The sequence below is a fragment of the Lycorma delicatula genome, chromosome 1 (genome assembly GCF_047948215.1).
Source record: "Lycorma delicatula isolate Av1 chromosome 1, ASM4794821v1, whole genome shotgun sequence".
In the NCBI taxonomy this organism is placed as follows: Eukaryota; Metazoa; Arthropoda; class Insecta; order Hemiptera; family Fulgoridae; genus Lycorma; species Lycorma delicatula.
This window is the reverse complement of record NC_134455.1, coordinates 395961862-395983896: the sequence shown is the minus strand read 5'-3', so window position 1 is coordinate 395983896 and position 22035 is coordinate 395961862. Positions and strand designations below refer to the sequence as shown.

The following is a 22035-nucleotide window of genomic DNA, read 5'->3' as shown; positions in this document are numbered from 1 at the left end:
TTTGTTTCTAACTGTACAGCGACTAGATGATGTTGACTATGAGGAAAATTAGAGAAGACTTCATTTGCCAGCTAAGGGCAGTCAATAGACATTCAAAATAAGTCCAGATAGAGGATACTCCTGAGTTTCCAGACCACTGGTCTTAAATGGCTTCATATCAAAATTGAGGTAGAGATATTCATCTTCAGCCCATTTGGCAAGGACAAATAAATTAAATACACGGTTGTACTACACACGCCAGTCATTAAGTACCATATGGTTTGTATGTGTTGGTAGATGTAATGATCCTGATAATTTGGTGACTGTCTTATGAATGTTACAGAAACAGAATGAAGATAAGAGGCATTTCCACATTTCAACAATTCTACAAATGTATAAGGAGTGACTGAAATGCAACACACACTGGAATGTAATGGGAGATTAAAATTCCTCTTTACAAACATTTCAAAACTCACTGACCTACACTCTCACGTTCTCATTTTCTGTCGGCAACCACTGTTGTGAAGTCAGTACACACTTGACAATGTGTCGATTGATTAAATTTTTAACTGCGCAAAAAGTGAAGATTAGTGACATTCATTGTCGTTTAAATACCATTTATGGTGATGAATCTGTTGATCAAAATACTGTGTGGGGGTAGGTAGGCAATAAAATTTTAAGCATTAGAAGCTGGTAGAGTGAATATTGAGGATGAGAACCCCACACTGGTCAACCAGTTGCTCTGACTGATGAGAACCACTAAAACGAAGCGGATCTGTCATATTTGGTAATCCGTAGAGCCGATAATTCTGTGCAACACGATAATCCTCAACCACACACATAGTCTCGATTTAAAGTTGAAATCTGAACCTATTCTACATCCCCTATACTCACAAATTTGGTGCCTGTGATTTTTTCTTCTTTCTGCAAACAGAGGAATATAAAGGTATTCATTTCACTATGAACGATTAACTGAAGGATGCAATGAAGTAATGGATAAAAAGAGATGAATAAAATGGATAAAAAAGAGTATAATAGTAATGGATAAAAAAGAGATCCTTCATTGACAAAATGAGAAAAATATTCAGAGAAAAATGTTGATGACAGGGGAAAACTGTTAACTGCAAGGAAAAATAAATGTATTTTTTATTACAAATAAAATGCACATTTATTTAATATTTGTATCATGTGACTATCTCTTTTCATTTACAAACTGTGAGCGAATGTGCATTGCATTCTAGCCATCCCTCAAACATTTCTGTGTAGAGTACAGACTCTGAAACCTGGAGTTTTATTTTTGGAAACTTTTAAATGTCTTCACAACTTCCAAGTTTTTATTATTTTTTTGAAGCTCTTAATAATTGCTTGTTCAAAAAACGGTTTAATAACCTGAATGTTAATCATTTTCAAACCATGTTAAACCAAAATATTTTACTACAAAAGCATAAATGAGAATTTTATTTTATTTGTTACTAGCCGCTCGGCGCTTTGGTTTTCCAGGGTTTCCAAAGTTCTTTTATCAACTGGAAAATTTTTGACATTATCAACTTTACTCAAAGTTAAGAGCTTAATGTTTTTAGAAAAAATTACATATGCATGTGCGCTAAATGAAATGAAACTTAGGAATAACTGTACGTTTAAACTTCACCCCTTTTCAGAATTAATCAATTCAATGTCGAAAAATAATGTTAGCTAAAAATTACATTTTTCTTGGAAATCAGTCTCAGTCATTTTGAAAATTAAATAAGCCTTAAGGAAGAATTAAAGTGTTTTAAATTTTGTTGTAAAATTTAGTTTTATTTTCCCTGTACATTGTACATTTAACGAATATTTATTCAAAAATAGTAATAGAAAATTTGATAAAGTAAAAGAAAAGAGCTAAAACATATTAAAAAGGTAGAAGTCAACATTAAAAAAATTGTATAAGGTTGTAAATCCACATGTGTATTAATAAAATCGCACATTACTCTAATTGACAGATAAGCTAAAATATCCAGAAAAACAAAGTATTGGAGATAAATTTAAGAAGACCTAATGAGAACTTGAGTAGAGAAAATGTCTTAATTTGGATAATTGTGTAGAAACTGAATACTGCATAAAACTATTCATTAAACTTTTCAAGCATACGAACAAATAAATGCAATAATGTAAAAATTGTAAAAAAATTAACTTTACACGTCGCCAAATCGCATAAAAAAAATATATAGCCTACGTTAAAAATAATTTCATACGACTCGGGAATTGTAAAAACCTAATTTCTCTGCCACCTCTGATTTAAATCTCCTACCAGCAATATAAAGAATCTACAAAAAGAGTACTTTGCTACTTTTCACAATCGTTAAGTGTCATCAAAATTGGAACTCAAATCTGCAGAGAATTGAAAAAACTAACTCAAATCACATAAAATTTAACATTTAAAGCACGCGAACAAATGAATCCAATGTTGTCGAAATGGGAAAAAGTAACTTTAACGCCGATAACTCGCAACCGTTATGTCGGAGGTCCAAAAAAATTAGCCTATGTTAACTGCAGGGCTTCAAAGTGTAGGTGTGCAAAATTTTAGACAAATCTGTCCCGTAGATCTCGAGTTAAGTTAGAACAGACAGACAAACAAACATTGATTTTTATATATATATATATATAGATAAAATTAATATTTCTAAATAATGCCTATTCTCAGGATTCAAATTTTCAGGACTGTGCTGATTTCTTAATAATGCAGCAGTTATCATTAAAAAACCAATTAAAATAGAACATGGAAATTAAAGATAAGAGAAAATAATTAATAAAACTTTATACAAATAGTTATGATAAAACTTTATATTAATATAATTACATAAGAAAATCAATTACTGATATATATTTATTCCTATTAAGCAAACCAAATTACTATTGTTATTATTACTGCTACAATAAAATGATTAGATTTTTTTTTTCTTTTATCAATTACAAATCACAATCAAATTATTATGGAGAAAGCTAAGTAATTTTTTCAATATTGACATTTTATAGTTGATAAATGCATCAACTATTATTTTGCTAACTGTTTCAAGAAAACGAAAAATCATACAATAAAATATCTCATCAAATTTGGTTAAACTTAAACAAAAATAACTTAATCTGTGCATTCCAAAATAGTTAAACCAATGAATTAAGTTATTAATAGGAAAGCCACAATTTACCCTCCCCAAAAAAAATTGTTTTTCCTTTTAACTCATACATATTTGGGAAAAAAAAGCTTTTCATTTTTTTACAATTATAATTATTGAAACAATTTTAAAACCACGTTTTATTCAAAACTTTAAGACCTATACAGGAAGTATGAAGGGAATAAATGGATATTATAAGACTACCAGAACAAACGCCTACTTATATTCAATTCTACCTATGATAACATGTTATTACAGCCGCCTTCTGTTTAAATTTCTATGGAACTCATTATTTATTACATGACTATTTTAATAAAACTTTAGTTTTTGGAAATAAATTAGTCTTAATTTAAAAATCAGATAAAATTTTTACACTACAACATTTTTATTCTTTATTAAGCTGTGAAATAAGCTATACCATCTGATCCCAATTCAAATTAATTTTTTACAATCCAGCATAAAACTATTTACTGTTTTTTTTTTTAATCTATAATTCCTTTACAGACAGTTAAAAAAAATCTTTATTCATAAAATTGAGAGCTATATAAGTGGCTACGCCCACTGCTACTTAAAAGTAATATTATTGTCTTCTTACTACAAGAATTTGTTAAATTAATGATTTTTTTTTTGTTCTTTAATAATAATAATAATGATGATGATAAACTACCCAAGATACTAACCCAAGATAAATAACAAGGAAAAGAACCTTTTCCTTGTCTTTGGTCTAAGAACTTTACTTCATAACCACTGCAAATTTAAAGCATTTAAGTAATCAATAGTTAATTCTTGCTTTAAACTCAGAAATACACAAGCTGAAATAAATGCAAACATCTGGGGTGATGATACTGCAACGGTATAACAGAAATAATATATAAAACCTTTTAAAACTGACCAAACTTCAGCAGCACATTTACAGATAAAAAGCAAGAGGAGTTTTATTGATGCTGACAGTTTTTTCCCACTCGTCAAGGAAAAAAGGGTATTATCTCAATGCCAGGGAAAAAAGGATATTAATTCAATTCCAGGGAAAATGAGGGTATTACCTCAATGCCTTAGTAACACCTCAGAAATAAGGATAACAGAATGCATTGTTTCATACCATCAAACATTTTTTTAATTTTTGATGTTTTTATATAAGTGTGGAGGTATTTTAAAAAATAAAGAACTCTAAGTAACACTATAACTAAATACATAAACAATTAGTCATTGCAAAATGATTTGATTAGAAATAACATATTTTGTTTTAACATCCTTATCTCATATATTTCTTAAACAAAACAATTGTTTTTACAGAAGGAGTTCAACATTACATATCTGTGTGTACACATAAATTTTAATCTCAAAAATCACTTATCTATTTATTTACATAGGTAGAGCCATTCCATTCACCATAAGACAAAGGTCATAAAATAAGATCTTTGAGGGGGGTTTATTAAGAAAGTAGAAAGTTTTAATTCGAGTGTTTGAGTTTAAACTGCAAATTTTCATTTTTGTTCTAATATCTACATTATAAACACCTTTGATTGCCGAACTATTTCTTAAGATTTTATATTTAATATATATGCAGTGAATGAAGATAAATGAACAGCTAATAACAAGTGGTTATATTACTATCACTTCATCGAATAAATTCATGTATTATCATTTCCCAGGCAAATGTGGCATAGTCAGAACTTTAGAAAGGCATCTGATAGGTAATCAAATAATACTAAATGCTTATTCAGGATTGAATAATTTTGTCAACACCTAATATCAAATTAAAAAAAGACAAAACCGGGTTCTAATTGGGATTGAAATTTTTTTTTACACAATTCAAAATAATTATTTAATTAAAAATTTTAAAAAACCAGAGGATTGCTCTGCAATTGAGTGTGAGCATTAGATGATATAAGATGTCACAACAAGTTAACAATGTCATATTCTGGCCAGCAATATATTATTGCAACATTTAAAATTAATTTCCACAATGAAAGAGACTGGGGTGGCGGCAAGTTATTTTAATGATAGATAGATAAATAACGACCCACTGGGTTGACCAAGTCTTCCCAAATCAGCCGATTTGGAAGTTGACAGTTCCAGTGTTCAAGTCCTAGCATAGTCGGTTATGTTTACACGGATTTGAATACTAGATCGTGGATACCGGTGTTCTTTGGTGGTTGGGTTTCAATTAACCACACATCTCAGAATTATCAGTCGATGAAATACTGCTTCTCAAAACTCAATTTAAAGAAATCATATAAGATTTTAAGAGAGAACAACTTTTTTTAATATGAACTGAATAGGACTAAATTTTAAACTGCTACGCAAGAAATCTCTTGATGAAAAAGGGGGGAAAATCTGCTCCACTTAACATAAAACATTCAAAAACAGAATAACAGTATTGGCAAGCCATAATGCTTTTACCATGTAAATTTAAACCAATATTTGTTTCGGTTCCACCTGGCAGCTGATGAGCTGTGCGTCTGCGGGGAGGTGCACTCAAACGAACACATGATGTTTGACTGTCTAGCTATTGGGGGTTCCAGAACTCAGGCCACCCTGGATCTTAAGAGGTCAAGGGGAAAATTGGCCACTCACAAGCAGCGAGTCAATATGGCGAAAGCTGCCCCACACGGTGGGAGTTCCTTGATGCGGTTGCTTTGTTCTACTGACATCAATAGTTTACCTATGGGAAAAGACTCCTACCACACTGCTGTAGGAACCTAACCAAGAGATATGGCTGGATATGAGCCAAATTAAGCCTCCAAGCGCTTTAATGGTGGACAAGTGCTTACTGAAATTCAGTGGCCTAGACGTGACAGCGAATTGTTGTCTTTGATGAGATAAATTTTATTATTGATAGTAATACATGTTTTAGTATTTGATGGAATGCGCGTACCCATTTTAGTGAATATGACAAGTGGGCGGTGGGACAAGTAAACGAGTGGTGTATGGTACCACACTTATTCCACTCACGTTTTTAGGTTAGCTCTAGGAGCTAGTTAGGACATTGGTCGCTTAACTGTTTTGAGGCTAAGTAGCTGTTCGTGGCACAGACATTCAGTCTTATACCTTAAGGCGACTGAATGGGGTGGTGGCAGAAATGCCAAGCAATCCAAAGGCCATAATGCTTCAATAAACACTTCATTTTCAATGTATATTGATAAATCCAAAAACCTTACAGCATTAAAAAATCCATAACCAGTGTATTACACAAACCACGGGATGGAATATGTATTTATTTGAAAAATTATTTTATAAGACATTAAAACAGGTGAACAAATTTTGGCTAGTAAAGATACACCTAGAAATGCAATTTTATCTATTAATAATGGCCCAACACATCTACAAAACTTTGCAAGTGACAATATTAAAATGAAATTCTTCGCACCGGATTGCAACTGAGGACCAAAATATATTTTCCATTTTTATTACAAAAGAAAAAATATCCCTGAAATTAAAAATTGATGGATTTGCAATAGATAATTTACGAGATGCTCAATCTTGATACTAGTTGCTACTCTCAAAGTACAGAGCAACAATTTGTTTGATAGAATATGGACGGAAAATACAAATTACTGAAAAGAAAGTACCAGTATCACAAAATTGGTAAAAAAAATTCCTGATAGTAAAATAAGTACAGATATCATTATTTTGAACAATAACAGCAAATCACTGATCAAGAAACAGAGGATACCATACTGCAAACACAAGTAGAGAAATTTTCTGCAAATACAAATGAAAAAATAAATAAATAGCCTTCATTTAAAAATATATAAAGTAATGAATTCACTAAAAAGAGAGAAATAATATTTAAATTTAATAGAAACAAAATATTCAATTATTTTCTTTATTGGCAATGGACTGGTCCCGAAACGCATCAACAAGAGATAAAAGAATGAAGATGAAAAAAGTAAGCAGTACTAAAAATAGAAACTATAGCGGTCTTAACAGAAAAGATAATAGTAAATATTAATTTTAAATTAATTCTCTTTACAAAATTAAGTTATGCTAATAGAAAGAATGTTTTGAGTAATTAATTTTCTTTGTAATATTAATTTACAATTTCTTTCATGAACAATAAAAGGATGGGGTGCCCTTAATGATAAAATATAAATAATTATTAATTACATATTCATACGAAAAAGTTGATTTTATGTACACTAATCCAACAGAGTAATTCTGAAAATAATTCCAGAATAATATTGCTTGACGATTCAATTGTTCCAATGAATCAAACTGTTTCCATTTGGTAAATTTAAGAACATTCTGCCAAAATTAAGATTTTTTGAGTTTACTGTATGAACATTTTTTATTTCGGAGCGAGTAACATTACGTGTTATCATTGCTCGGGAAAAAAAGAACAACAGGAAAATGGAGAAATGAACATATACATCTAAATCTAAGCAGGCATATTTTACATAAATAATCCTAATTTAAAACATGCATTACATTTATTAAGATGGGTTGTACTTTTGGCATAGATTAAGTAATTTGACACCTCAAACTTTTATCATTCAAATATTGGAAAGAAAATTACTTCATCTCTTTTTTCAACTAGATGATGCCTGTAAAGAAAGTAATTTCATACGTAATTGAATTCACAACCATCACTCTCTCCCTCCCAGCCAAATTTAAATACATAAATTTGAAATCATACGTTTTTGAAACTAAGAATTTTCTATTGAAAACAATTTATCTGTGAATAACTACATTGCAAGAATATGTAACCAAATTTTGAGTTCACTAGCTTTAAAGGTTAAAAATAACACCAAAGTTTTGATCATTCTACTGCCAACTGCATTCTGTTTTAACAAACAGAATGACAGATGAAAAGGGTGAGTTAAATAAAAGTATATAAAAATGTCAGACAACTTAAAAATTAGATTAATAAATTGAAACATTCAATAATGTTTCATAAAAAAATGTACTGATGAAACATTGAAGTTTTAATTTTTACACAACTTTATAAAAACCTCACTTTACAACTATTTAATTTGAAATTTCCAAAAATCTACTAAAAACATCAATTCCGTTTCCTGAAATCAATGAAATATTTCTATAAACATTTTTAAGGGTCTAAAGAAGTTATAATTTATTTATTACTATAAAAAAAATCAGATGTGATACCACATCCCTTCCTTGTACACCCATTAAATTACGTATAATTTTTTGCTGCACTTCATTTAAACTTATTTCATTTGAAAGTGAGATACAACCCTCCAATTCTTTAATAAACTGGACAATTACACAATTGCTGAAATATTAGTTTCTATTAACAACAAATATTTATACAATTATCAATTCAACAATCTTACATGAAATATTAGGATAGTGTATATATGTCCCTTTATTACTAGATCAGAAAATGTTAAAACCAAAGAAAGAATAAAAAGGAAGAAAATTTTGCAAATCCCAACAAAATAAACAGGAAGAAAATGTTACAAAGAAAGAATAAAAACATTAAAAACAGGATGATGAATATCAACAGAGAAAATTTGAAAACTAGAGAATGTGGTATACAAATTAAGATCAGAATTATATCAAACCACGAATTAAATAATTGGCAACAAAAAACAAATAAACTAAACGATGATCAACTCCAACTTAGGGAGAAAATTGTCCGACAATATCAGAGGAGACTCCTCTGATAAGAATTTTTGCCAATTTATTAAAAATCGGGCATGTATGCCTCAGTTCTTGTGAGGGTCATTTTTCAGTCGCTCAGTAGTTAATTTTAATGTAGGTAAAATTAAACAGAAATTCCATAATAATTACATAAAATTAAGCAAAAATTAATCTAGAAAGTTCAAAAATAATAAGATTCTAAATTATAATTTTCAATTAATATTAAATAATTAGATGTTTCACCAAATCTATTACACATACACACTTAAAAAAAGTACATAAATTTCTATTTCACCAATATAACATTTGATTTTATATATTTTTATTATTATTATTGAATTATTAATTATTGGACACATTTTTTTACAATTACAGGTTAATAATTATTAATAAATCAATATATTTAAAAAAAAGTAAAAAAAAGGGCGAAGTCTGATTTGAACCGATGTAAGTCTTCCCTTGTAAGATCCAAATATTTCATTAATTAAAATTTTATACGGCTGTACCTCAGGAACCAATGAAAATATGTACCATATTTTATAAATATCATTGAAAAGTTCTTAATGAAGACCAATTACTGCAGTTAAGAAAAAGTTCATATACAGATTTTTTGGACACTTTTGGTACAGATAATTGCAATCAAAAGGGGAGGGTAGGTGCACAGCTAGTTGTTACAAGTCCGAAATCCAAATTTCAACATCCTATGACTAATTGTTTTTGAGTTATGATACATACATACATAGGTGTATATATATATATATATATATATATATATATATATATATATATATATATATATAGACATCATGCCAAACCTAGTCAAAATGGATTCAGGGATGATCAAAATGTGTACTTCTGTTGAAATCTGAAAACCGACATTTTTTGAGATCACAATAATTCCTTTATTTAGTACAAGGAAGTAAAAAGTCAGTATTACAATTGAATAATTCTTAATTCAACAGCTTATGAGTAATATAAGAATTCATACTTAAGAAAGTTAACGGTTAAGTTAATATTAACCCATTGGTGCCAATATAATACTCCAATACAATGCTAAAACAGAAAAGTTAAGAGATTTATTCTTCTAATAGCCTTCCAGAGTTAAAATATATACACATTTTCGTTTTACAAATTAATGAAAAAAAAACCAAAAAACAATGTAACATGTTAAAATTCACTGTTACGCATTATTAAATATAAATAATTGCTATTATTAAAATGTATTTTTTATAAATTTCATTCATGAGATTAAACAAAAAAAATATATATAACCAAAAAAGTGACAAAATAAATCTTTTTACAATTTGAAAATTGGTGAATAATCAGGCAAGAATTTTAAAAAGTTAAAAATATAACCAAAGATTTAGTAGGATAATTGAATTCAGAAAAAAATGTTATTTTACATTTCTCTGTTAATAATAAATAAATAAAATTAATACTACTTTCTTTAAAATGTTTACAAAACAATCTTATATTTTTATTTTCATAAATATTGTATTTTTCTTTTTTTTTCACTTTTCAATGTCATTATATTCAAACTAATAAGAACTATTACACAATCATGACGTATGTTATAAAAAATATATCAATACAATTTATTCCAATTTCATTAATTTAGCTAAAATTGTTTTGTTCTTTTTTCTGAAAATTACTTGGACTTTTTAATTTTTTGACTTATTAAATTTTCAAGATTACAACTCAAAGGAAAGAAAACTGAGTGCTTATTTTGAAAATTATTTATCACCATTCAAAATTAGTAGATTTAGATAAAATATTTTAATTTTTTTGATTCACATATTTGTTTTAATAATACGTGTATTCATTTTTATGATAAAAGTCTTGTAAAAATAAAGATGATATAATACATTTCTATTATGCAAACTGTGCTTGACTCATTTATTAAACTGTACTGTACAGCTAAAAGCTGTAGTCTCCCTCTATAAATCATGAGACATTGCTGTTGGTAAAGGAGCTTGGTTGCTCAGTGATAAAAATTAGCTAGACCGAAGGTGCAACCATATCGGAGAGGTATCTGTTGACAGCCAGATTAAGGAATGATTCCTGAAAGAGGGCAGCAGCTCTTTCAGTAGTTGTTAAGGGCGTAGGTCAGGAACACTTAAATGGCCATATCAACATCACTCAAACTTCTGAGTATTGCGCAGCTGAAAGCAATGGAAAACAACAGCTGTTTTTTTTTAAAGAAAATGTAACTCTCTGCATTTTCATGGAATAAAGATGGAGGCGCCAACCTTGGTAAAATATTCAGGAGGTAAACTAGTCCCCCGTTCAGATCTCCAGGCTTCACTACTATAGAAGCCGTCACCAGAAAATTAAAAAATAACATTCTAGAGGTCAGAGCATGGAATGTTAAAAGTCTAAAGAAGGTTGGTAGTTTAGAAAATGTAAAGAGTGAAATGGATAGGTTAAATGTAATGTAGGAGTTAGCAAAGTTCAATGGGAAGAGGAAAACGATGTCAGGTGATTCTAGAATAATTAACTCAGCTTCAAATAATGGGCAGGCAGGAGTAGGTTTTGTAATGAACAAGAAAATAGGGAAGAGAGTAGACTATTTCAAAATGCATAGAGATAGAATCATAGTAATAATGATAAAATCAAAACCTAAGCTGACAACAATTTTTAATGTCTATATGCCTACACGTGCCCATGATGTTGAGGCAGAGTATGTACACAAAGAAATTGACGAAGCAATTAAACACAAGGGAATGAAAATTTAATAATAGTTGGAGATTGGAATGCAAGTATCGGAAAATGCAAGGAAGGAAATATTGTGAGTGAATATGGGTTGAGAAAACTGAATGAAAAGAAAAGACTGACTTATTGAGTGTTGCACAAGTATAATTTAGTAATTGCCAATACCCAGTTTAATAATCATAATAGAAGAATATGCACATGGAAAAAACGGGGCAAAACTGCAAGGTTATCAGATAGATTATATCAAGATTTAGAAATTAAGTGGTTGACTGCAAACCTTACCCTGGAGCAGACATCAATAGCAACCATAATTTAGTGACAATGAAATGTAGATTGGGGTTTAAAAACCTGAAGAAAAGGTGCCAGATGAATCGATGGAATTTAGAAAAGCTTGAGGAACAGGAGGTAAAAAAGATTTTTGAGGAGGACATCGCAAGAGGTCTGAATAAAAAAGATAAGGTAGAAAATGTGGAAGAAGAATGCGAGAATGTTAAAAGGAAATTCTTAAATCAGCAAAATCGAACTTAGGCGGAACAAAGAAAACTGGTAGAAAACCTTGGATATCAGAGGATATATTGTAGTTGACGGATGAACGCAGAAAATATAAGAATGCTAGTGATAAAGAAAGTAAAAGGAACTATCGACAATTAAGAAATACTATAAACAGTAAGTGCAAACTACCAAAAGAAAAGTGTTCAGAAGTGGAAAGAGAGATGAACATTGGTAAAACAGACTGAGCATACAGGATAGTTAAGGAAAATTTGTGATACATAAATTAAAATCTAATAATGTGTTAAAGATGGTACACTGACTTATAAGAAAGAAAATGTCGATAGGGGGATGGAATATATTAAAGAGTTAGACGAAGGAAATGACGAAGAAACTAGTGGCATAAAGTTGAAGAGGATGAAAATACTGAGATCTGAATTTAATAGAGCACTAAAAGATTTGAATGGCAGATGGATTCCTGGAATAGATGGGATACCTACAGAACTACTGCGCAGTGCAGGCGAGGATGTGATAGATAGTTTACAAAAACTGGTGTGTAATATTTACGAAAAAGGGAATTTCCGCCAGATTTCAAAGAATGTTATTCTCATGATACCAAAGAAAGCAGGAGGAAGAATTCAGAACAATTTGCTTTAAATACTAATGCATCAAAAATCTTAACTAGAATTCTACACAGAAGAATTAAGAGTGGAAGTAGTGTTAAGAGAAGACCAATTTGGTTTCAGGAAAAGTATAGGGACAAGGGAAGCAATTTTATAGACTTATTAGTAAAGGCATTTGATAATGTAGACTGGAATAAAATGTTCAGCATTTTTAAAAATTTAGGGTTCAAGTATAGAGATAGAAGAACAATTACTAACATTTATAGGAACCAAACTGCAACAGTAATAATCGAAGAACATAAAAAAGAAGCCGTAATAAAAAAGGGAGTCTGACAAGAATGTTCCCCATCACCGTTACTCTAATCTTTACATAGAACTAGCAGTTAATGATGCTTAATTCTAGAGTAAAAAAGATTTAGAAGTTACAATGAATTGCATGGATGAAGTCCTACGCAAGAATTACTGCATGAAAATAAACAAGAACAAAACGAAAGTAATGAAATGTAATAGAAATAATGTAGATGTACCACTGAATATAAAAATAGAAAGAGAAAAGTTTACACAGGTAAAAGAATTTTGTTATATGGGAAGTAGAATTACTAAAAGATGGATGAAGCAGGAGCAATATAAAATGCCAAATAGCACAGGCAAACGAGCTTTCAGTCAGAAGTATAATTTGCTTATATCAAAAATCAATTTAAACATCAGGAAAATATTTTTGAAAGTATATGTTTGGAGTATAGCTTTAAGTGGAAGTGAAACATGGACGATCAAGAGTACCTGACATGAAAAGATTAGAAGCTTTTGAAATATGGTGCTACAGGATAATGTTAAAAATCAGATGGGTGGATAAAGTGACAAATGAACGAGGTGCTGCGGCAAATTGATGAAAACAGAAGCATTTGGAAAAATATAGTTAAAACAATAGACAGACTTATAGGCCATATATTAAGGCAACCTGGAATAGTCACTTTGATATTGGAGGGACAGGTAAATGGGAAAAATTGTGTAGGGATGTAGGATGTATACCAAAATGAAATTACTGGCACTAGATAGGGAATCTTACAGAGCTGTATCAAACCAGCCCATCAACATCAAATGACTGAAGAAAAAAAAAATAAAAGCTGTAGTGTTTCTTAAAATTAGCTAATTAAATTTTTGTAAATGTCAATGTTATTAATTTTTTTTATGGTAACACCAATATCAAACTAAATTTATTTAATTTTATAATTTTTTATTTATTGTTGATTTTCACTAATACACAAGTATGGAAAAGTTGTTGCAAACATTAAAGGCCATTTTCTCAAAAAGTGAAGAAGGATGGTCGATTCCTTATCATATATCAAGGCCCAATAGACGTTAAAATTACAAATTTTAACAATTTAACTCCTGGGAAGTTGGCTACAAAGAATACTGAAAATCCTACAATATTCATTAGTTTGTTTGGTCTTTCTCCCGCCACCACCTCCATTCAGTCGCCCTGAAGCATAAGACTGAATGTCTGTGCCACAAATGGCTACTGAGTCATGAAACAGTTCAGCAACTAGTGTCCTAACTAGCTCCTACAGCTAACCTAAAAGCGTGAGAGGAATAAGTGGAAATAAGAGAGGATACCATACATCACTCGTTTGCGTATCCCACCGCCCACTTGTCATATATCACTAAAATGGGTAGGCGCACCTACTAAACAGCGCGTCAACTACTAAAACATATACTACGACTAACAATAATTAATTAATCTTGTCAAATACAGCAATTCACTGCCATGCCTAGGCCGCTGAATGCCAGAGAGTACCTGTCCACCATTAAAGCACTTGGAGCTTTAATCTGGCTGGTGGTCAGCCATAGCTCTCGGTTAGCTTCCTACAGTAGGAATCTTTTCCCTTAGGTAAATTACTGATGTCGGTTCAGCAAAGCAGCAAGCAATACTCATGGGACACATAAATTACCTTAAACGAAAAGATGCTATACTTACAGCATAAAAGGAAAGAAAGAAAGAAAAAAAAAGATAAAAAACAGAAAGCAACAGATGTAACAAAAAATTTAAATGGCATAACATATAATGCTTATCATCAACACATAATCTCAGCTACACTGATGTATCTACATAATTTATTAAATATTAATTATTTAAACAACCAAGACAGTCAAATATTAAATACTCAACTAGACATTGTTTTAATTGTTATTCAACACATCAATAGTCAATTATTAAAAATGCATGTTTAAAAACTTGTGTGAAAAGCTTATCAATAATAAAACTGTATCTTGCCAGAGAGAGATTAAACCGTTTAATTTCAATTTAAGCCTACCAACATTATACAGTTTTACTAGCTAGTTAAAAGTATCGCAAACAGATTTATCAGCTTAATTTGTCTTTAAATTTATTTTTCACTTTTGTAGCAACACATTTATCATTATTCTACTTTATTTTAATGACCACTATATTATATTTTTCACCATTTATTTTGAGGTTTTATACTAATTAGCAATTTTTTTAATTAGTTTTACACCAATTAGAAATAAAACAAACATCATTTTAACCTACATAAAAAGAAGAACCTAGAAGATACTATGGTTTATGCTGAAAAAAACTTTGCTGTATCTTTAATTATGCATTCGAAGTACAGGACTTATATATATATATAAATGGATAAAACTTAAGTTAAGGTATTCTGATTGATTTCTTCTTATTAAAAAAAAACAAACTACTACTAAACTAATTCTATTCTTATTACAAGAATTTGAGGAAGATTTTTCTATAAAATTACTAGGCATTTATTTAAAGAGTAAGATTTGTAAGATATGAGAATGTAAATCAGCCTCCATCAAAATATTTACTTTTTTAATTAGAAAGCGGAATACTTATGTCAATAAAAAAATCCTCTTATAGATTATTTAGCTATTTTCAAATCTCTAAAGTTCAATCCAAGATACAACAAAATTATTCCATGAAAATTAATATTAACAATTGTAGTACTAAGACTAGCTTCAACCTGTAACATTTTTTGAGCTTAAATCTGCAGAAAAATTTGAAATGTGTTCAAATAAAATACAAAAGATTTTGATAAATTCTATTAATATACAATAACTACTTCTGTCCTGCTTCTACTTGATTTCTATTCTGTTCAAGTTTTTCATTATGTCTAAAACCCAAGACATCAGTTAATTTCTTTCAAATCCTAATCTTTTAAATATCAAACGTGGCAGAGAATTTTAGTATTGTAAAAATGTTCAATATTAAATCTGTGCTAACAATCTTTCTTTTAATGAGCTTCTATTTTCATTAATCCAGAAATTTTAATAGAATTCATAAAATTTAATGACAATGCCAAATTATATTTTACAAGACTATTTAAACTCGTTCATTATGCTAAAAGTACGACAATAAATAAATTGATTAAAATGCTCTGCAACTCTTTTCATTCTGATAAGCTGAACACATACCAATGTCAACAAAATGCAATAATCAGTTATCATGAAACTAAAAATTGTCGACTATAGCAACTACTTAGACAACAAGTTTTGGCTAGCACAAAAATATTGCTTAACAAATATTTCACAATTAAACTGCTATATAACCATACTGAACAGTTTTTATTCTTTTTAAAATACCTACATTTGTAACATGCATTATGAATTATTAACATATTAAGTAACAAAGATTAAGTTAATGTTGATATACAGTGCAGATACATACAGAAGAAAATAGTGATATCACCTAAACTTATGGAAAGTTAACATTTCAAATTAAAAAAAAAAAAGATTAAATATAAAATATTAAAATAATAATTTACAAAATATATTTATTCAATTTATTCATAAACAGCATTAATTCCAAGTCGTTTAATAACTGCACAAAGTGCATAGTTAAATGCATCACTCTGATAAGGTTTATTAAATAAAATGAAATCTAAAAATGGCCAAAATACACTTACAAGAGATGAAAACGGGCACAGACATTGATGAATGAAAATTAAAATTAGTAGACTGCTATGTATAATACAAAGACGAATAGATTGTTCATAATTATATACACAAATAGTAACGGCAACTACACTAAAATTAACTTTTTAATAATTACGGACTGCGCCAGCCTACCTCCAACCATTTACATCATAACCTCAAATTAATGTACTACGCTTCTAAACGTTAAGTTATAACATTTAAACATCTTTATTGCAACATACAAATACAACAGAAAAATAGTGAAATCTGCTAATTAGGTGGTACACAAGGCAAAACTAAATTTTCATAGTAGTATGCTGAAGTAAGTTTTTGCAATCCTGAACACGTTTTATGTACAATGCTGATCTATCATTTAGTTGTTTAACCAGACATATACAGATATTTAAAACAAAATCGTCATACAGCAAAATTAAAAATTTTTATAATCAAAGTACAATAGTAATTAGGAAGACGATAAACATAATTTTTAATAGGTAATAAAATAATACCTAAGCCTAAAGGCGGAATGGTCCAGCACGTCATTTTATGATCTTACATTAATCAACATTAATAGGAAACGAGGAAAAGCGGCACAATCAAAAATATTCTAAAATATTACTCGTGCATTCTATTTTAATTTCATAAATAAAACATGAGAGGATTTGGCGATATAAGTATATGCACATGGAAAAATCACGCCCTGTCAAAAGACATGGCGTCCTAACCGTGCTAACAACGAGTTTTCAACGTTAAAAATTTTTATTAAGTTCACATTAAAGAATATTATTTTTTTGATAACATAATGAAAAAAACTTTACTCCATTATTATAAAACTAACTATGTACAAAAAAATATATACTTAAGTCAATACGAACCTTGTAATAGGCACCGTTCTCGCCGCATACTTCCACTTCTAGGTCATCCATCTTGGTTTTTAGTGCAATGATCAATGGGTTGGAGACTACAGAGAAATGTCCAATCGCGAAAGAAACTTTATCCATCTGCGCGCGTGATTGGTTAAATTCTTCAGTCATGACAGACGATGAGTTGTTGTAATAGGGGATTCCTTTTGGGAATTATTATTTTTAAATTTTTAAGCTTAGGAAAGTTGTATATAATTGAGGTATTTTTTAGAAGTCTAGATATGTCAGGAAGTAGTGATTCTGAAGAATTTTATGATGCCGAAGATATAACACCGTGCCGAACCATAAGGTAACGAGTATTTATGTATTACGGCTATTTAACTGTTTTCCCTAACCCCAAAATTTTTCAAGGTCTACTTTTGAATTATACGAATTTTATTTTCGTTTACTGTTAATTGAATCTTGTTTGACACTGAAGTTCGTTAGATTCATACCAACTATAATTTAAACAAGAAAGCGGTTTTAATTTCCAATTGGGAATTTGTTGATGGTGGTTTCAGTGTTAGTATTAACTAGCTAGCTCTTGCCAACTGATAAAATTCTCTGCGCTAGTTATATGAGAACCATTGTAGTTGTCACGTACTGCTAATTATTTTTTTTTAGATAAGATTACAACTATGTGTACTAAACATAGGCAATTATTTAATGATTTCTTTTCTACTGTTAGTGAATCATCAATTGATAAGGATATGTCATTCTTAAATACTATTCATTCATTGGTTAAGTTTGGTTAAGTTTATTCATTTGGATATTTACCCAACAGTAATTTGGGCTCCTACAGTAAATTAGGAAAATTACCAATAATTTGTTTTTTTTTTTAATCGTAGGAACTGTTCAATAAATTAATTTTAATTTTGTTTATAGGTAATGTAATTGGCATAGTTTGAATTATATATGTATATGTATATATATTTATGTTGGGCGAATAATCTACTAGAATATAGCCAACTGTATAAAGTATAAACCACACAGGTGTTGCTTCATCGCCATCTCTTTTATGTACATGAGTTAAAAGTGATCAAAATAAAATCCAATTGATGTCTGTAATTACAGTTTGAAAGAGACCTGTAAATGAGGATTACTTATTGCATATTCTCTAATGTTTGGTTATATGAACCAGTTCACTGATCTGAAAGTATTTACATTTATGTACTGTTAATCCTGAATGTTTAGGCATTCCATGTTCAGATTTAGGCATTCCACTTCTAGAAAAATAAGTTAAAAAAATTAAGATTGATATCAAGTTGTGGTGATGATTAGCTGATAGCAATGATAATTTCTCATTACTCAATAAAGATAAGGATGAATTTTTATTATAACAGAATAATGTATTCACTATATTTTTAGAAATAAGGAAATATGAATTTTTAAAGAAATCTTTTTCAGATATTTATATTGGTTTCTTAATTGTTGATTTATGAACCAACCAACTATTGTGGCTTCACCTGTTCTATATGGTTCCTTGCATTTTCTGTTGCAGTCAGAGGATATTTAGTTAGTCATTGCTCGCTTCACTCACCTTTCCTGTCTAGCCAGAGGGCTCTACCCCTTGACCCACTGTGTTCATTAAACTCATGCTTATGAGAATAATAATGATAAATAAAAATTAAACCCTGTTCAATTAATAAAAAATATCTGTCTATTGTAATTTTTTCAGAGCAACAGTTTGGTCAGTACATGACCCAAAACTTCTAAGAATATGGGTTTCAAAACATTTGGCCTCCAACTTAAAAATATTAGTTATAACTGGTTACCTGTACAAAATAGGGTAAATATATATTTTGTCCAGTTCTTAGCTCTACCCAACAAACTCTACCAAAAAGTGGTAGTGTTTTATTTTTATTTTTTATTTTGTTTTTTAGTCAAGTAACAGGAGACAGGTGCAGCAGTCAGATCACACATACAGTAACAGTGGTTCTGTTAGTTGAACCGCTGCACCATACATTGTCGCTACCCTTAAAAAATTTTAATTCAAAAACCCAAAAACAGTTTTTCCTGAAAATTGTAGTATTTACAAGACCCAATCTAGTGAATATCATTTAGTGCAGTCGGAAATGGGGAAAATTTGCAATCATTGTTTAAATATTTTACTTTTCTTCACCCCTCTGAAGGTCGAATTTTGAAAAATCTATAAATTGGGTTTTAGATATTTACATGAAAATTATAAACTCCAAAAATCAAGTTGATATCCACCTTATTTGTTACCAAGAAACTAAAAACATTTCAAAATCAATTTTATTCTTTAAACTTGGAATTTCAAAAAATCTAGAAATTAGTTATTGGATATTTACATGAAGATTACATATGCCAAAAATCAAGTTGATACTGAAATTGATACCGAAAAATTAAAAACAAATAAATTTCATTGTTACTCCATTTTAATCCTTTAAACTCAAAATTTAAAAAATGTCCTTTCACGTACACCATAACAAGAACATGTATACAAATTTTAATCAATTTCTCTTAAGTAGTTTTTGCTGTGTGTTGATGAATTACTCACTTAGTCATTAAAGTTGCTTTATAGGTATAGGTAATAAATTGCAGGCTAATAGATTTTTAAATAAAAATTAGATCTTCATAGTTTATAACACAAGAAATGAAACAAGAAAATTTTTCTCTATTGAATTAAATTATTTTAATTTGGACATCACATTGTGGATGAATGTTAATGGAGAAATTACCACAGGCATTAGTACCTGTGATAATTGAATCATCTTTATAAAAAAACTTCAGTAGTGTTAAATTGAAAATGTGTTCATATGGCATGAGATAAGATATTTTAATTACTTAATTAAATATTTCAATCATCACTGAGGATGCAGGATCCCACAAAAGTATTTTCACAATAAAGTTAAATATTCCATGAATAATAAGTAAATTATTCAGGGTAAAGTTGATATTTTCAGAATATTAAGATATTTCTTATCTTAATATTCTGTAATAGGCGATTTATATTTATAGAATTTTAAAAGAAATATACGAGGGTAAGGCAGTTATTATCCGCAATGTAGTTATAAATTTTATTGCAATTCAAATAGGAAACTTACATGTACATCTTTATTCAACATAGTCCCTTTGCATTTCAAGCTTCTTGATGCCCTCATAAAAGAAAGTTTTTGGTTTAGCTGTGAGCCAGGAATGCACCGCTTCTTTCACTGTATCGTCCGAGGTAAATTGACCCCTTGGCCCCTTAATGCCTCTTTGCGTGGACCAAGCAAGTGGCAGTCAGAAGAGGGGCCAAGATCAGGACTATAAGGAGGTTGAGCCAGTACTTCAAAGTTGAGTTTCTCGAGCGTTTCAGCAGTGTGGGCAGCAGTATGTGGATGGGCATTGTCGTGCAACAACACAACATCTTTCGACAGCAGTCCTCAGCATTTGCTTTGAATTGCAGGCTTCAGCTTGGCAGTAATTATCACTGTAACGCGCACTGTTTATTGTCATGCCCCTTTCCTCATAATGTTCCAGTACTGGGCGTTGTGAGTCCCAAAAAACTGTAAGCATCAGTTTCCCTGTGGATGGTTGGGTGTTGAATTTTTTTTTGCTGAGTGAATTTGGATGTTTCCATTCCATACTCTGTCGTTTACCTTCTGGCTTGTAATGATGGATCCATGTTTTGTCACCAGTGGTGATTCTGTCTAAGAAGATGTCCTGTTCGTTACCATAGTGATACAAATGTTTTTGGCAGATGTCCAAGCATGTTTGTTTATGCAACTTTGTGAGTTGTTTTTGGACCCATCTTGCACAGACTTTATGAAACCCAAGTCTGTTGTGGATGATTTCATAGGCAGAACCGTGACTAATTTGCAGACGATGTGCCACTTCATCAATAGTTACTCGTGTGTCTAAGAAAACCATGTCACGTGCACACTCAATGTTTTCTCATTTGTGATGGTAAACTGTCGTCCAGCTCCTTTATCGTGCGTAACACTTGTGAGACCGATTTTGAAAATTTTCAATCCGTTTGTAGACACTCCGTTGCGGCAACACACTGTTTCCGTACTGTACCAAAAGTCTTAGATGAATTTCGCTCCCTGATACACCTTCCTGCCACAAAAAACGGATCGCTGAATGTTGCTCTTCTTTGGTGCAAACAGAAAGCAGGGCAGCCATGGTTAACTGCAGGGCAGCGATAATGGAACTAACCTAGCAGCATGAAACCTGCACAGACATAACAATTAAACCAAGCATGCGTCATCTATGCAACATGACAGTACTACCAACATAAACAAAAATATAACTAAATTGCAGATAATAATTGACTTACCCTCATATATATATTCACGTTTGTTCTGTATTTTTAATGGACAAAAAATAAAATTGTATAAAACATTGTACTAGTGCATTATTATGTTTCTAAATTGGTTATCAATTGAGAGATTCAACTTATGTACGTGTCAGCCTGTTCAGAATAGAAGAGATACATTAAAAAAAAATCTTCCTATTGCATATTTGTGATAAGTCTTGTTACTTTTAAACTGTAATAAAGTTAGTAGAAAAAAAAGTGAGTGATAATGCATTAACATGAAGGTGCCCAGAATTTCCTAATTACAACAAACACTAAATACATGTACAAACAACAAACACATTTATTAAATAATATATTGA

The 22035-nt window shown here is 30.1% G+C and overlaps 2 protein-coding genes across 7 annotated transcripts in view; one reads left to right on the top strand and one right to left on the bottom strand.

Annotated features, from left to right (window-relative positions):
• Window positions 1-17498, bottom strand: part of Fmr1 (synaptic functional regulator FMR1) — a 95086-nt gene extending 77588 nt beyond the window's left edge. For 2 of the 6 annotated variants that reach the window (XM_075353883.1, XM_075353884.1), the window contains exon 1: window positions 17383-17498. In XM_075353883.1, the coding sequence (XP_075209998.1) occupies window positions 17383-17433 (51 nt within the window). In that variant the 5' untranslated portion in view covers window positions 17434-17498. The remainder of the gene's footprint in view (window positions 1-17382) is intronic. The other 4 variants (XM_075353880.1, XM_075353886.1, XM_075353885.1 and 1 more) reach the window with 3 other exon arrangements.
• A 51-nt stretch (window positions 17499-17549) lies between these two features.
• LOC142317378 (WD repeat-containing protein 44) overlaps window positions 17550-22035 on the top strand; it is a 59352-nt gene continuing 54866 nt past the window's right edge. Inside the window, exon 1 of the mRNA XM_075353879.1 lies at window positions 17550-17719. Within this exon, the coding sequence (XP_075209994.1) occupies window positions 17550-17719 (170 nt within the window). The remainder of the gene's footprint in view (window positions 17720-22035) is intronic.